The 17,207-nt window shown below is 47.7% G+C and overlaps 1 protein-coding gene across 1 annotated transcript in view; it reads left to right on the forward strand.

The window, feature by feature from the left end:
• Window positions 1–1,307: 1,307 nt before the first annotated feature.
• Window positions 1,308–17,207, forward strand: part of LOC129828561 (calcium uniporter protein, mitochondrial-like) — a 228,719-nt gene continuing 212,819 nt past the window's right edge. The window contains exon 1 of the mRNA XM_055889600.1: window positions 1,308–1,808. Coding sequence (XP_055745575.1) covers window positions 1,692–1,808 — 117 coding nt within the window. The 5' untranslated portion in view covers window positions 1,308–1,691. The remainder of the gene's footprint in view (window positions 1,809–17,207) is intronic.

Below are 17,207 nucleotides of genomic sequence, written 5' to 3' on the forward strand. Positions count from 1 at the left end.
GTATGTGGTCACCCCTTCAAATTAGTTGATTTGGCTATATCAGCCACACCCGTTGCTGACAGGTATATGCAATTGAGCACACAGCCATGCAATCTCCATAGACAAACATTGGTAGTAGAACGGACTGTACTGAAGACCTCAGTGACTTTTAATATAGCACCGTCATTAGGATGCCACCTTTCCAACAAGTCAGTTTGTCAAATTTCTGCCCTGCTAGAGCTGCCTCGCTCAACTGTAAGTGCTGTTATTGTGTAGTGAAAAACATCTAGGACCAACAACGGCTTAGCCACGAAGTGGTAGGCCACACAAGCTCACAGAACGGGACCGGCGAGTGCTGAAGCGCGTGGCGTGTAAACATAGCCTGTCCTGTGGCGCGTAAACATAGCCTGTCCTCGGGTTGCAACACTCACTACCGAGTTCCAAACTGCCTCTGGAAGCCACTTCCATGGCCGAGCAGCCGCACACAAGCCTAAGATCATCATGCGCAATGCCAAGCGTCGGCTGGAGTGGTGTAAAGCTCGCTGCCATTGGACTCTGGAGCAGTGAAAACGTGTTCTCTGGAGTGATGAATCACGCTTCACCATCTGGCAGTCCAACGGACAAATCTGGGTTTGGCGGTTACCAGGAGAACGCTACCTGCACAAATGCACGAGCACGTGTCCACATACTTTTGGTCATGTAGTGTAGCTAATTAGCACTTGCTATAACTTGGAGATATTGACATATGGGTACAGTAACCTTATACAGGTGTTATCAATTTAACGTTTTGTTTTTTGAAAATTGTTTCTTGCTGATATCAAAGATATGGTCCTTCTGCTTCCAAGACCGTACTCCAAGCATGTTGATGTTCAGACCGAATGTTGAGGCTCTTAAATAACACAACTTCTTTGTACAGAAGACACCTTCTTCCAATGACTATTTTTAAATAATGGAACTGAGAGTCATGATTATGGGAGAACAGTAGCCTAGTCTACTAACTTACGAAAGTGCAATACGTGATTTTAAACACAGCTTGCTGTGTGAAGGTGACGAAGGGCAAAATCCTCAAAGTGCGGTTTGACAACTGAACTCAATTGGATCACATAGCGGTTCTATCCGCTCTCTGCCGAGGTAGATATTTGTCTGTAAACTAGAATGGACCGTAGCGCATTATCTGATTGGTCGAGTCGTCCATAGTCGCACCGCTCTGTACCGGGAAATATGAAGCACGCGGAATAGCCTTTTCTCTCATTCGATGAAAAGTATTTACACCCGCCCTTAGATGACTGATCTACCAATCGGATCTCTTCTTACGCGTTTCTTTGAAATTCTGATTTAAAGTCTGTGGTTTGAGCCATGGATTTTCCTTTCTTTTTCGCGCTGCTCTTTTTACGTCTTATTTCGTGGCGAATTGCAACAACAGAAATGAAACGGCGTTTCATAAATCGATCAGGGCATTTATTCAGAGTTATAGTTAAAGATATTATTAGCTGTCTAGGCTACTGTACCGTGCTGAGTGTGTGCAACCCCGCCTCTGTTTCTGAAAATGCCTTCCTAGGGTTGTGTTGTGTGTAAACGCCAGCCCCGCAGCCCGCCTACTCTAGGTCTACTCCCCGCCGTCCCTCTCCGCCTCCCTCCCTCTCCGCCTGCCACGGTCTCGCTTGGTCCGCTTGCAGCATTCGCCTTCCGAGCGAGGATATTCCACTACAGACATGGCTGCGAATGTGTGTAGATCAATTATTCTCTTGTCCCGTAGTAGCGGACATGTGGTCAGCGGGCTGCCCGCACTTGTTATCTCGTCCCAGCGGCACCAGCAGCACATAAGAGCGGTAAGTCCTCAGACCTTGTTGCGGGCGACGTGTGGGATAAGGGAGGGCAGCGAAGGAGGATATGAGACGACAGCGAGGGGCTATTTTGACTGTAGCTTGATGACTGGGCTTGCTAAGGAAGTAACGCTAACTAGCATCGTTAATAGTTGTTCTTCGTGGATATTGGTTGACTAAACTTTGTTAAGCTTGGATATAATGGCAGTTTTTGTCGGAAGTATTTTTTTGTTGTTGTTGCTACAACTGTTTAAAACGGAGTACAGTCAGTCAATCACCGGGTAGCCTCAGGCGCGCACCCGTTTTTGTGTTTTGACAGCAATGCAGTTTTTAGGTATCCTCTGTCGACCACTGGCTCGCCGTCTATAGCAATGTAGCTAGGTGGGCATTATTTACAATGTCACAAGCTTGGTATGACCCCATTGACCTGTATTCATAGATATGAACCATATCAACGGTTTGAATCTAGCTAGAATCGTTGGGTGTATATTTTTGGTTGTTTTTGTACGGGATCACCTTGAATGCCTCTGTCGACGCTGTGGGCTACAGCGTCCCAACTTCAATGTTGATGAAGTGCGAACAGCTGGACGGTAATAATGGATGTGGCACCGTCCCCCGGTTTTGGACACCGACAAAAATGGATATACACCTTGTTGTTTTATCGTTCTCCATTGACCTGGTTTACCCAATGCTCGCCATTCTATACATGTTGCAATAGACTGCCCCGTTGGTTTGGTTTTCCCATGTCAATCGATGAGAGAGAGAGAGAGAGAGAGAGACTCGTCGTACGGTCTCCGCTACTGTATCGTGTATGTGAACGGCAGAGACGCGGTGTGTGTGTGTGTAGTAGGATAGCGGCATGACAGTGCGGCAGAATATAACTCCTTGTCTTGTCGTGGGGGGTGAGCACCGAAGCCCTGCGTCTCCCTATAAGCGTGAGGGGAACTACATGCAGTGTAGGATAGAAAACAACAGAACACGCCTGTGTACAGCAGAACCAAGGAGTTCCACAAGACGCGTGATTATGTCAGTGCGCTGCTCTATATCCCCCCCCCCCTCCCTCCTTCTTTCTCTCCCTCCATCCCCTCCCCCCCTCCTCTGCGGGGGTGTTTCCCTGTTCGGCTAAGAGCTCCAGGGTTTTCTTCCTGCAAGCTCAGTGCCCTGGAGGAATAGATTCTGCATGTGCAGCACCACACACACACACACACACACACACACACACACACACACACACACACACACACACACACACACACACACACACACACACACACACACACACACACACACACACACGCACACACCATGCACACACACTGTAATGTGCACAAGCACTCACAGACACACACACCGTGCACACACACGTACACACACTGTAATGTGCACAAGCACTCACAGACACACACACCGTGCACACACACGTACACACACTGTAATGTGCACAAGCACTCACAGACACACACACACATCGGTCGTACTGGACCGCATCCACACTGGCAGAAAGGTAATTGTGTTTGCGAGGTCCTGCCAATACTTCTCGATGGTGCAGTAATTACATCTGAGCCAGTCCACATTGTGTGTGTGTGTGTGTGTGTGTGTGTGTGTGTGTGTGTGTGTGTGCGTCTACCGTTTCAACTCAAACTCCTCAATAACAACCAGATGAGGGACGGAGACAGGACGAGATAGAGATGGAGAGATAGAGGGAGAACAGAGAGCAATACAGTGGAATGAGGAGGTGAAGTCATGATTCCATCTCCCGAAATCATCTGAAACCTGTACCTCTTCAAAGACTATCTTAAATCCACAGCCACCCTCGCACCCCTCCTCACCGCCCACCCCCCCAACCCCCCGCTCCTCACCCCGAGGGACGGAGAGAGCCAGCAAGTAGGGCTGGCAAAATGATTGTATAACCATGTAACCGAAGGTTATGGATTATAAAATAACCGTAATAACCATTTTTAATAATAATAGATATAATAATACTGTGTGTTCTTAACAATGTGAGGAAACTTTGTGGCTCCTTCCTGAGACAAGCAAGGTGCAGCATCACAGAGTGACAGGTGCAGCATCACAGAGTGACAGGTGGCAGCATCACAGAGTGACAGGTGGCAGCATCACAGAGTGACAGGTGGCAGCATCACAGAGAGACAGGTGGCAGCATCACAGAGTGACAGGTGGCAGCATCACAGAGTGACAGGTGGCAGCATCACAGAGTGACAGGTGTAAGCATCACAGAGTGACAGGTGGCAGCATCACAGAGTGACAGGTGGCAGCATCACAGAGTGCAAGGTGCAGCATCACAGAGTGACAGGTGGCAGCATCACAGAGTGACAGGTGGCAGCATCACAGAGAGACAGGTGGCAGCATCACAGAGAGAAAGGTGCAGCATCACAGAGAGACAGGTGGCAGCATCACAGAGTGACAGGTGGCAGCATCACAGAGTGCAAGGTGCAGCATCACAGAGTGCAAGGTGCAGCATCACAGAGTGACAGGTGGCAGCATCACAGAGAGACAGGTGGCAGCATCACAGAGTGACAGGTGGCAGCATCACAGAGTGCAAGGTGGCAGCATCTCAGAGTGCAAGGTGCAGCATCACAGAGAGACAGGTGCAGCATCACAGAGAGAATGGTGCAGCATCACAGAGAGACAGGTGCAGCATCACAGCGAGAAAGGTGCAGCATCACAGCGAGAAAGGTGCAGCATCACAGCGAGAAAGGTGCAGCATCACAGCGAGAAAGGTGCAGCATCACAGAGAGAATGGTGCAGCATCACAGAGAGAATGGTGCAGCATCACAGAGAGAATGGTGCAGCATCACAGAGAGAATGGTGCAGCATCACAGAGAGAAAGGTGCAGCATCACATAGTGCAAGGTGCAGCATCACAGAGTGCAAGGTGGCAGCATCACAGAGTGCAAGGTGGCAGCATCACAGAGTGCAAGGTGCAGCATCACAGAGTGCAAGGGGCAGCATCACAGAGAGAATGGTGCAGCATCACAGAGAGAAAGGTGCAGCATCACAGAGTGCAAGGTGGCAGCATCATCACAGAGTGCAAGGTGGCAGCATCATCACAGAGTGCAAGGTGGCAGCATCATCACAGAGTGCAAGGTGGCAGCATCATCACAGAGTGCAAGGTGGCAGCATCATCACAGAGTGCAAGGTGGCAGCATCATCACAGAGTGCAAGGTGGCAGCATCATCACAGAGTGCAAGGTGGCAGCATCATCACAGAGTGCAAGGTGGCAGCATCATCACAGAGTGCAAGGTGGCAGCATCATCACAGAGTGACAGGTGGCAGCATCATCACAGAGTGACAGGTGGCAGCATCATCACAGAGTGACAGGTGGCAGCATCACAGAGTGACAGGTGGCAGCATCACAGAGTGACAGGTGGCAGCATCACAGAGTGACAGGTGGCAGCATCACAGAGTGACAGGTGGCAGCATCACAGAGTGCAAGGTGGCAGCATCAGAGTGCAAGGTGGCAGCATCAGAGTGCAAGGTGGCAGCATCACAGAGAGACAGGTGGCAGCATCACAGAGTGCAAGGTGGCAGCATCACAGAGAGAAAGGTGGCAGCATCAGAGTGCAAGGTGGCAGCATCACAGAGTGCAAGGTGGCAGCATCACAGAGTGACAGGTGGCAGCATCACAGAGAGAAAGGTGCAAGCAAGCAGAGGAGAGGGAAAATGCGTACATAAATATATATATATTTTAGTGTAGTTACCCATTAATTAAGGTATGCACACCAGCCAAGACAGTTGTGTTTAGCTAGCAGTGTTTCCGTAGCAACAACAAATGACCACTGGATTGACACAAATAATCCTGATTCTGCCAGGTAGGAATAGGTTACTCTGTAGTTACCTTTTTTAATGACCTTTCCATCTACATTGAAAATGGTTAGGCTATCGTTAGCATCGCTAACGGCTACATCTAATCTTAGATGTATCAGCCCTACGGGTACTGCACACGGGGGGGGCTCCACATTCAGATCAATTTACCAGTGACAGTAAACCGGGCCAAAGCTACTGGCCCGAATGGGGGCGGGGGCGGGGGCGGGGGGGGGGACTGGCCTGGGTCACGGTCTGACATGAAAGTGTGTGATGTGTGCATCATTTCAATAGCATGTGATTTTATCTCTCATTTGTTGGGTCCACAAGTTAGCCTATAGGGGTCATACACACATTGGCAAGTCAAAATCAAATATATATATTTTTTTAAATAACTTTTTTTAAGCACTTAATTGTTATTTTCAAGGAACTACATTTGATATTTAGTTGTTGTAATAACCTATAGAGAAAAACTCCCTTCACAATGTATGCTAAACACTATGCATTACGAATGCTGGGGTTTTCTTCAAGGCCTACCCAATGATATTATCCATTGACACTCACATCGTTTTTACGTTCTAAAATATGTCAGAATAACGTGGGCATTGCCTGACTGAATTGACATGTTCCCCACACGAACACTAATGAAGTCTGTCCGTGTGGTAGCTAGTCACTCTGTCCATGTGGTAGACAGTCACTCTGTCCGTGTGGTAGCTAGTCACTCTGTCCGTGTGGTAGACAGTCACTCTGTCCATGTGGTAGCTAGTCACTCTGTCCGTGTGGTAGACAGTCACTCTGTCCATGTGGTAGCTAGTCACTCTGTCCGTGTGGTAGACAGTCACTCTGTCCGTGTGGTAGCTAGTCACTCTGTCCGTGTGGTAGACAGTCACTCTGTCCGTGTGGTAGACAGTCACTCTGTCCGTGTGGTAGACAGTCACTCTGTCCGTGTGGTAGCTAGTCACTCTGTCCACGTGGTAGACAGTCACTCTGTCCACGTGGTAGACAGTCACTCTGTCCACGTGGTAGCTAGTCACTCTGTCCGTGTGGTAGACAGTCACTCTGTCCATGTGGTAGCTAGTCACTCTGTCCATGTGGTAGCTAGTCACTCTATCCATGTGGTAGCTAGTCACTCTGTCCGTGTGGTAGCTAGTCACTCTGTCCATGTGGTAGCTAGTCACTCTGTCCATGTGGTAGCTAGTCACTCTGTCCGTGTGGTAGCTAGTCACTCTGTCCGTGTGGTAGCTAGTCACTCTGTCCGTGTGGTAGCTAGTCACTCTGTCCATGTGGTAGCTAGTCACTCTGTCCATGTGGTAGCTAGTCACTCTGTCCATGTGGTAGCTAGTCACTCTGTCCATGTGGTAGCTAGTCACTCTGTCCGTGTGGTAGACAGTCACTCTGTCCATGTGGTAGCTAGTCACTCTGTCCGTGTGGTAGAAAGTCACTCTGTCCATGTGGTAGCTAGTCACTCTCACCATTTGAGTTGTTTAAGAGTTATGGAGGAGTTACTATGTCATGTTTTAAAACGAGAAAAACAGCCAAACCGTGTTCCCTTTTGTAATGGACAACAATACATTAGCATAATTTGCTATCACATAAATGCCCCCCCCCCCCCCCCCCCCACAAAGTTTTGGGAACCTCTTCCCCAGTAGACATAGGAAGTAGTATTTCAGATGCATTCGTTGTGCAGACGAGTAGAGACAACAATACATTAGAGCCTTTGTCAGTAGGAAGCCCGTGGATGTTAAAATTGACTCATCTTTTCTGAAAGTGGGTCTCTCTGCGGGACGATTCCAAGACGCAAATTATTGAGCCTTGGCTTTCACCATCTGGGCCCCATCTCTTTTAAAAAATATATATATTTTAATCTGTCACGTCAAAGACGATGGTAGGGGACATCTGGCGAAAGAAAATACCTGTTGAATTGACAGGTGAGAATGTCAGGATGCTTCCAGTTGATTGATGTCACCTTTTCTCATTGTGGTATTCTAATCAAATGGTACCAGGTGAATATTAGGGAAAGAGGGGGATACCTAGTCTTTATTGTATATTTACAGTATTTACAGTAATATGTTGCATTAGGAATAGGGAAAGAGGGGGATACCTAGTCTTTATTGTATATTTACAGTATTTACAGTAATATGTTGCATTAGGAAAAGGGAAAGAGGGGGATACCTAGTCTTTATTGTATATTTACAGTAATATGTTGCATTATGAAAAGGGAAAGGGGGGGATACCTAGTCTTTATTGTATATTTACAGTATTTACAGTAATATGTTGCATTATGAAAAGGGAAAGGGGGGGATACCTAGTCTTTATTGTATATTTACAGTAATATGTTGCATTAGGGAAAGGGGGGGGATACCTAGTCTGTATTGTATATTTACAGTATTTACAGTAATATGTTGCATTATGAATAGGGAAAGAGGGGGATACCTAGTCTTTATTGTATATTTACAGTATTTACAGTAATATGTTGCATTATGAATAGGGAAAGAGGGGGATACCTAGTCTTTATTGTATATTTACAGTATTTACAGTAATATGTTGCATTATGAATAGGGAAAGAGGGGGATACCTAGTCTTTATTGTATATTTACAGTATTTACAGTAATTTGTTGCATTATGAATAGGGAAAGAGGGGGATACCTAGTCTTTATTGTATATTTACAGTATTTACAGTAATATGTTGCATTAGGAATAGGGAAAGAGGGGGATACCTAGTCTTTATTGTATATTTACAGTATTTACAGTAATATGTTGCATTATGAATAGGGAAAGAGGGGGATACCTAGTCTTTATTGTATATTTACAGTATTTACAGTAATATGTTGCATTATGAATAGGGAAAGAGGGGGATACCTAGTCTTTATTGTATATTTACAGTATTTACAGTAATTTGTTGCATTATGAATAGGGAAAGAGGGGGATACCTAGTCTTTATTGTATATTTACAGTATTTACAGTAATATGTTGCATTAGGAATAGGGAAAGAGGGGGATACCTAGTATTTATTGTATATTTACAGTATTTACAGTAATATGTTGCATTAGGAATAGGGAAAGAGGGGGATACCTAGTCTTTATTGTATATTTACAGTATTTACAGTAATATGTTGCATTATGAAAAGGGAAAGGGGGGGATACCTAGTCTTTATTGTATATTTACAGTATTTACAGTAATATGTTGCATTAGGAAAAGGGAAAGAGGGGGATACCTAGTCTTTATTGTATATTTACAGTAATATGTTGCATTAGGAAAAGGGAAAGAGGGGATACCTAGTCTTTATTGTATATTTACAGTATTTACAGTAATATGTTGCATTAGGAATAGGGAAAGAGGGGATACCTAGTCTTTATTGTATATTTACAGTATTTACAGTAATATGTTGCATTAGGAAAAGGGAAAGAGGGGGAAACCTAGTCTTTATTGTATATTTACAGTATTTACAGTATTATGTTGCATTAGGAAAAGGGAAAGAGGGGGGATACCTAGTCTTTATTGTATATTTACAGTATTTACAGTAATATGTTGCATTAGGAAAAGGGAAAGACACATCCACGTCTTCGGCGCCCGGGGAACAGTGGGTTAACTGCCTTGTTCAGGAGGCAGAACGACAGATTTTTTACCTTGTCAGCTCGGGGGATTCGATCCAGCAACCTTTCGGTTACAGGCCCAACGCATTAACCACTAGGCTACCTGCCGCTCCAATAGTGCTGGAACTTAGTTATCAGGGGCAACTGGGGGGGGGGTCGACAGGGGCAGAGGTCAGGCCCCCCTCACTGAAGATAATTCAATCAGGGTGGGGTTATTTGAATTAACCCTTACCGCTGTGATTGACTCTACAGCTGAAGTTTTCTGGATTAGTGCAGGTAAAGAGACTGAGACTGGCAGCTTAGTGGGAGGAAGAGAAAGGGGCATTACTGCAGACCATCGCCCTAAAATGAGAAACGTAATAGAGGTGTGTGTGTGTGTGTGTGTGTGTGTGTGTGTGTGTGTGTGTGTGTGTGTGTGTGTGTGAGAGATATATAATGATTGATAAACATACAGCTATAAAAGCTGCCCTAAGTTTTCCTGATTCATTTAAACCTGCAGCACTTTATGGCCTAAACAAGTGCTTTTTGACCACACACACACACACCCACACACACACACACACACACACAGGAACACACACACACACACACACACACACACACAGGAACACACACACACACAGGAACACACACACACACAGGAACACACACACACACACACACACACACACACACACACACACACACACACACACACACACACACACACACACACACACACACACACACACACACACACACACACACACACACACACACACACACACACACACACACACACAGGAACACACACACACAGGAACACACACACACACACACACACACACAGACACACACACACACACACACACACACACACACACACACACACACACACACACACACACACACACACAGCTATCAAACTAACACATCTCAAGGGGGCTGTTTGGTTGTAAAATATATATATATATGCCAGTTATAATTGGCCAGTTTTTAATTAGGAAGAAAGATCTTTGTTTTTTAAAGGACGGAACGCTGTATTGACGTGTGTGTGTGTGTGTGTGTGTGTGTGTGTGTGTGTGTGTGTGTGTGTGTGTGTGTGTGTGTGTGTGTGTGTGTAGTGTCACATTTGAGTGTCATTAAGCTAGCAGTAATTGAGTACGGTTGCATGCACACAATAATGCGATTATTGCGAATAGTCAGATTCATATAGTAGTTCAATTTAAACGTTTACAGGCTTTTGCTAGAAGACCGATTTCCATAATAATCCTGTTTCCATGGACACGTCTGAAATCAAGCCACCTGATGGGACTTTGACAAATGCAGAAAATCACCAAAAATCACCAATCCAAGATAGAAGTTTTACCCACAGCAGCCATGTTATTTTTGTGACGCCCGTTTGATTCAGACCCCCCCCCCCCCCCTCCATCACTGCTAGTTAAGCGTGTGTCTCTCAGGGGATTGTGTGTCGGATACGGCTCTATGGAAGTGAGGCCGTGTTGCTATCGGTTACGGACGCTACGTTAGAAGACAGATTTTGTCGGTGAAACATGATGTAGACACAGATGGATTGTCCCTGAAAAATCAGCTCCCTATTCCCTGTGTGCAGTCTGTTACTTTCCCATAGGCCCCTGGTCAACAGTAGTCCACTATATAGGGAATAGGCCCCTGGTCAACAGTAGTCCACTATATAGGGAATAGGCCCCTGGTCAACAGTAGTCCACTATATAGGTAATAGGGCCCTGGTCAACAGTAGTCCACTATATAGGTAATAGGGCCCTGGTCAACAGTAGTGTACTATATAGGCCCCTGGTCAACAGTAGTCCACTATATAGGTAATAGGGCCCTGGTCAACAGTAGTCCACTATATAGGTAATAGGCCCCTGGTCAACAGTAGTGTACTATATAGGTAATAGGCCCCTGGTCAACAGTAGTCCACTATATAGGTAATAGGGCCCTGGTCAACAGTAGTCCACTATATAGGGAATAGGGCCCTGGTCAACAGTAGTCCACTATATAGGGAATAGGGCCCTGGTCAACAGTAGTGTACTATATAGGTAATAGGCCCCTGGTCAACAGTAGTCCACTATATAGGGAATAGGGCCCTGGTCAACAGTAGTCCACTATATAGGTAATAGGCCCCTGGTCAACAGTAGTCCACTATATAGGGAATAGGGCCCTGGTCAACAGTAGTCAACTATATAGGTAATAGGCCCCTGGTCAACAGTAGTCCACTATATAGGTAATAGGGCCCTGGTCAACAGTAGTCCACTATATAGGGAATAGGGCCCTGGTCAACAGTAGTCCACTATATAGGTAATAGGGCCCTGGTCAACAGTAGTCCACTATATAGGGAATAGGGCCCTGGTCAACAGTAGTCCACTATATAGGGAATAGGGCCCTGGTCAACAGTAGTGTACTATATAGGTAATATGGCCCTGGTCAACAGTAGTGTACTATATAGGCCCCTGGTCAACAGTAGTCCACTATATAGGTAATAGGCCCCTGGTCAACAGTAGTCCACTATATAGGGAATAGGCCCCTGGTCAACAGTAGTCCACTATATAGGTAATAGGCCCCTGGTCAACAGTAGTCCACTATATAGGTAATAGGCCCCTGGTCAACAGTAGTCCACTATATAGGTAATAGGCCCCTGGTCAACAGTAGTCCACTATATAGGTAATAGGGCCCTTATCCTGGCTGGGTTCTGTAGGATGTCTAAACGGGTTATTATCCTGGCTGGGTTCTGTATGATGTCTAAACTGGTTATTATCCCGGCTGGGTTCTGTAGGATGTCTAAACGGGTTATTATCCTGGCTGGGTTCTGTAGGATGTCTAAACCGGTTATTATCCTGTCTGGGTTCTATAGGATGTCTAAACGGGTTATTATCCTGGCTGGGTTCTGTATGATGTCTAAACCGGTTATTATCCTGTCTGGGTTCTATAGGATGTCTAAACGGGTTATTATCCTGGCTGGGTTCTGTAGGATGTCTAAACCGGTTATTATCCTGGCTGGGTTCTGTATGATGTCTAAACGGGTTATTATCCTGGCTGGGTTCTGTAGGATGTCTAAACCGGTTATTATCCTGGCTGGGTTCTGTATGATGTCTAAACGGGTTATTATCCTGGCTGGGTTCTGTAGGATGTCTAAACCGGTTATTATCCTGGCTGGGTTCTGTTGGATGTCTAAACCGGTTATTATCCTGGCTGGGTTCTGTTGGATGTCTAAACCGGTTATTATCCTGGCTGGGTTCTATAGGATGTCTAAACTGGTTATTATCCTGGCTGGGTTCTGTAGGATGTCTAAACCGGTTATTATCCTGGCTGGGTTCTGCTGATTATCAAGCCAAATTTAAGTTTCTGTTATTATCCTGGGTAAATCACTTGGCCAGCTTCACAAGGTGAAACACATTAAAACATCAGTCCATCTTCTAGAAGCACTGTGTGTTTGTTGTTGTTGATGGAATCATAGCAGAACTTAGAACTTAGGAAACTCTGACCATTTTCATATTAAAAGTGTTTAGCTGTAGCTAGATAGCAGCCAGACTGTTCTCTTCTGGGCGTAATCTGGTTAGTGCAGTAGCTGAGCTATAATGGTATACATCAGCGCTTTAAATGGGTATCCCCCTTTAACCTTTAACTGCCGTTCCTAATTATGGTGCTAACCATATGCTTCTGCTGTGCCTATCCCTCTCTCTCTCTGGCCTTCTCTCTTCCTTCTCTCTACCATCTCTCATCCCTCTCTCTACCATCTCTCTCCCATGTCTCATCCCTCTCTCTCTCTGGCCTTCTCTGCCCCTCTCTCTACCATCTCTCTCCCATGTCTCATCCCTCTCTCTCTCTGGCCTTCTCTCTTCCTTCTCTCTACCATCTCTCATCCCTCTCTCTACCATCTCTCTCCCATGTCTCATCCCTCTCTCCCTCTGGCCTTCTCTGCCCCTCTCTCTACCATCTCTCTCCCATGTCTCATCCCTCTCTCTCTCTGGCCTTCTCTCTTCCTTCTCTCTACCATCTCTCATCCCTCTCTCTACCATCTCTCTCCCATGTCTCATCCCTCTCTCCCTCTGGCCTTCTCTGCCCCTCTCTCTACCATCTCTCTCCCATGTCTCATCCCTCTCTCTCTCTGGCCTTCTCTCTTCCTTCTCTCTACCATCTCTCATCCCTCTCTCTACCATCTCTCTCCCATGTCTCATCCCTCTCTCTCTCTGGCCTTCTCTCTTCCTTCTCTCTACCATCTCTCATCCCTCTCTCTACCATCTCTCTCCCATGTCTCATCCCTCTCTCCCTCTGGCCTTCTCTGCCCCTCTCTCTACCATCTCTCTCCCATGTCTCATCCCTCTCTCTCTCTGGCCTTCTCTCTTCCTTCTCTCTACCATCTCTCATCCCTCTCTCTACCATCTCTCTCCCATGTCTCATCCCTCTCTCCCTCTGGCCTTCTCTGCCCCTCTCTCTCCCATCTCTCTCCCATGTCTCATCCCTCTCTCCCTCTGGCCTTCTCTGCCCCTCTCTCTACCATCTCTCTCCCATGTCTCATCCCTCTCTCTCTCTGGCCTTCTCTCTTCCTTCTCTCTACCATCTCTCATCCCTCTCTCTACCATCTCTCTCCCATGTCTCATCCCTCTCTCCCTCTGGCCTTCTCTGCCCCTCTCTCTACCATCTCTCTCCCATGTCTCATCCCTCTCTCTCTCTGGCCTTCTCTCTTCCTTCTCTCTACCATCTCTCATCCCTCTCTCTACCATCTCTCTCCCATGTCTCATCCCTCTCTCCCTCTGGCCTTCTCTGCCCCTCTCTCTACCATCTCTCTCCCATGTCTCATCCCTCTCTCCCTCTGGCCTTCTCTGCCCCTCTCTCTACCATCTCTCATCCCTCTCTCTACCATCTCTCTCCCATGTCTCATCCCTCTCTCCCTCTGGCCTTCTCTGCCCCTCTCTCTACCATCTCTCTCCCATGTCTCATCCCTCTCTCTCTCTGGCCTTCTCTGCCCCTCTCTCTACCATCTCTCTCCCATGTCTCATCCCTCTCTCCCTCTGGCCTTCTCTGCCCCTCTCTCTACCATCTCTCTCCCATGTCTCATCCCTCTCTCTCTCTGGCCTTCTCTCTTCCTTCTCTCTACCATCTCTCATCCCTCTCTCTACCATCTCTCTCCCATGTCTCATCCCTCTCTCCCTCTGGCCTTCTCTGCCCCTCTCTCTACCATCTCTCTCCCATGTCTCATCCCTCTCTCCCTCTGGCCTTCTCTGCCCCTCTCTCTACCATCTCTCATCCCTCTCTCTACCATCTCTCTCCCATGTCTCATCCCTCTCTCCCTCTGGCCTTCTCTGCCCCTCTCTCTACCATCTCTCTCCCATGTCTCATCCCTCTCTCCCTCTGGCCTTCTCTCTTCCTTCTCTCTACCATCTCTCATCCCTCTCTCTACCATCTCTCTCCCATGTCTCATCCCTCTCTCCCTCTGGCCTTCTCTGCCCCTCTCTCTACCATCTCTCTCCCATGTCTCATCCCTCTCTCCCTCTGGCCTTCTCTGCCCCTCTCTCTACCATCTCTCTCCCATGTCTCATCCCTCTCTCCCTCTGGCCTTCTCTGCCCCTCTCTCTACCATCTCTCTCACATGTCTCATCCCTCTCTCCCTCTGGCCTTCTCTGCCCCTCTCTTTACCATCTCTCTCCCATGTCTCATCCCTCTCTCTCTCTGGCCTTCTCTGCCCCTCTCTCTACCATCTCTCTCCCATGTCTCATCCCTCTCTCCCTCTGGCCTTCTCTGCCCCTCTCTCTACCATCTCTCTCCCATGTCTCATCCCTCTCTCTCTCTGGCCTTCTCTCTTCCTTCTCTCTACCATCTCTCATCCCTCTCTCTACCATCTCTCTCCCATGTCTCATCCCTCTCTCCCTCTGGCCTTCTCTGCCCCTCTCTCTACCATCTCTCTCCCATGTCTCATCCCTCTCTCCCTCTGGCCTTCTCTGCCCCTCTCTCTACCATCTCTCATCCCTCTCTCTACCATCTCTCTCCCATGTCTCATCCCTCTCTCCCTCTGGCCTTCTCTGCCCCTCTCTCTACCATCTCTCTCCCATGTCTCATCCCTCTCTCCCTCTGGCCTTCTCTCTTCCTTCTCTCTACCATCTCTCATCCCTCTCTCTACCATCTCTCTCCCATGTCTCATCCCTCTCTCCCTCTGGCCTTCTCTGCCCCTCTCTCTACCATCTCTCTCCCATGTCTCATCCCTCTCTCCCTCTGGCCTTCTCTGCCCCTCTCTCTACCATCTCTCTCCCATGTCTCATCCCTCTCTCCCTCTGGCCTTCTCTGCCCCTCTCTCTACCATCTCTCTCCCATGTCTCATCCCTCTCTCCCTCTGGCCTTCTCTGCCCCTCTCTTTACCATCTCTCTCCCATGTCTCATCCCTCTCTCCCTCTGGCCTTCTCTGCCCCTCTCTTTACCATCTCTCTCCCATGTCTCATCCCTCTCTCCCTCTGGCCTTCTCTGCCCCTCTCTCTACCATCTCTCTCCCATGTCTCATCCCTCTTCCGTCTCTCCTCTCCCCTCTCTCACGTTCGCCAGCTGTTTCCCTCTAAGCAGGGGACAAGTATTGTAATGTGAATAATAATATGACAGATTTTCAGTGGGTAATAAGCAGATTCACTAGGCTCTACTAGGGAACCACTGATTCACCCAGCTCTACTAGGGAACCACTGATTCACCCAGCTCTACTAGGAACCACTGATTCACCCAGCTCTACTAGGAACCACTGATTCACCCAGCTCTACTAGGGAACCACTGATTCACCCAGCTCTACTAGGGAACCACTGATTCACCCAGCTCTACTAGGGAAGCACTGATTCACCAGGTCTACTAGGGAACCACTGATTCACCCAGCTCTACTAGGGAACCACTGATTCACCCAGCTCTACTAGGAACCACTGATTCACCCAGCTCTACTAGGGAACCACTGATTCACCCAGCTCTACTAGGGAACCACTGATTCACTAGGCTCTACTAGGGAATCACTGATTCACCCAGCTCTACTAGGGAATCACTGATTCACCCAGCTCTACTAGGGAACCACTGATTCACCCAGCTCTACTAGGGAACCACTGATTCACACAGCTCTGATTCACCCAGCTCTACTAGGAACCACTGATTCACCCAGCTCTACTAGGAACCGCTGATTCACCCAGCTCTACTAGGAACCATTGATTCACCCAGCTCTACTAGGAACCACTGATTCACACAGCTCTACTAGGAACCACTGATTCACCCAGCTCTACTAGGGAACCACTGATTCACCCAGCTCTACTAGGGAACCACTGATTCACCCAGCTCTACTAGGGAACCACTGATTCACCCAGCTCTACTAGAAACCACTGATTCACCCAGCTCTACTCGGAACCGCTGATTCACCCAGCTCTACTAGGAACCATTGATTCACCCAGCTCTACTAGGAACCGCTGATTCACCCAGCTCTGGTTCACCCAGCTCTACTAGGAACCACTGATTCACCCAGCTCTACTAGGAACCGCTGATTCACCCAGCTCTACTAGGAACTACTGATTCACCCAGCTCTACTAGGGAACCACTGATTCACCCAGCTCTACTAGGAACCACTGATTCACCCAGCTCTACTAGGGAACCACTGATTCACCCAGCTCTACTAGGGAACCACTGATTCACCCAGCTCTACTAGGGAACCACTGATTCACCCAGCTCTACTAGGGAAGCACTGATTCACCCAGCTCTACTAGGGAACCACTGATTCACCCAGCTCTACTAGGGAACCACTGATTCACCCAGCTCTACTAGGAACCACTGATTCACCCAGCTCTACTAGGGAACCACTGATTCACCCAGCTCTACTAGGGAACCACTGATTCACTAGGCTCTACTAGGGAATCACTGATTCACCCAGCTCTACTAGGGAACCACTGATTCACCCAGCTCTACTAGGGAACCACTGATTCACCCAGCTCTACTAGGGAACCACTGATTCACCCAGCTCTACTAGGGAACCACTGATTCACCCA

Source organism: Salvelinus fontinalis, chromosome 30 (assembly GCF_029448725.1).
Source record: "Salvelinus fontinalis isolate EN_2023a chromosome 30, ASM2944872v1, whole genome shotgun sequence".
Taxonomy (NCBI): Eukaryota; Metazoa; Chordata; class Actinopteri; order Salmoniformes; family Salmonidae; genus Salvelinus; species Salvelinus fontinalis.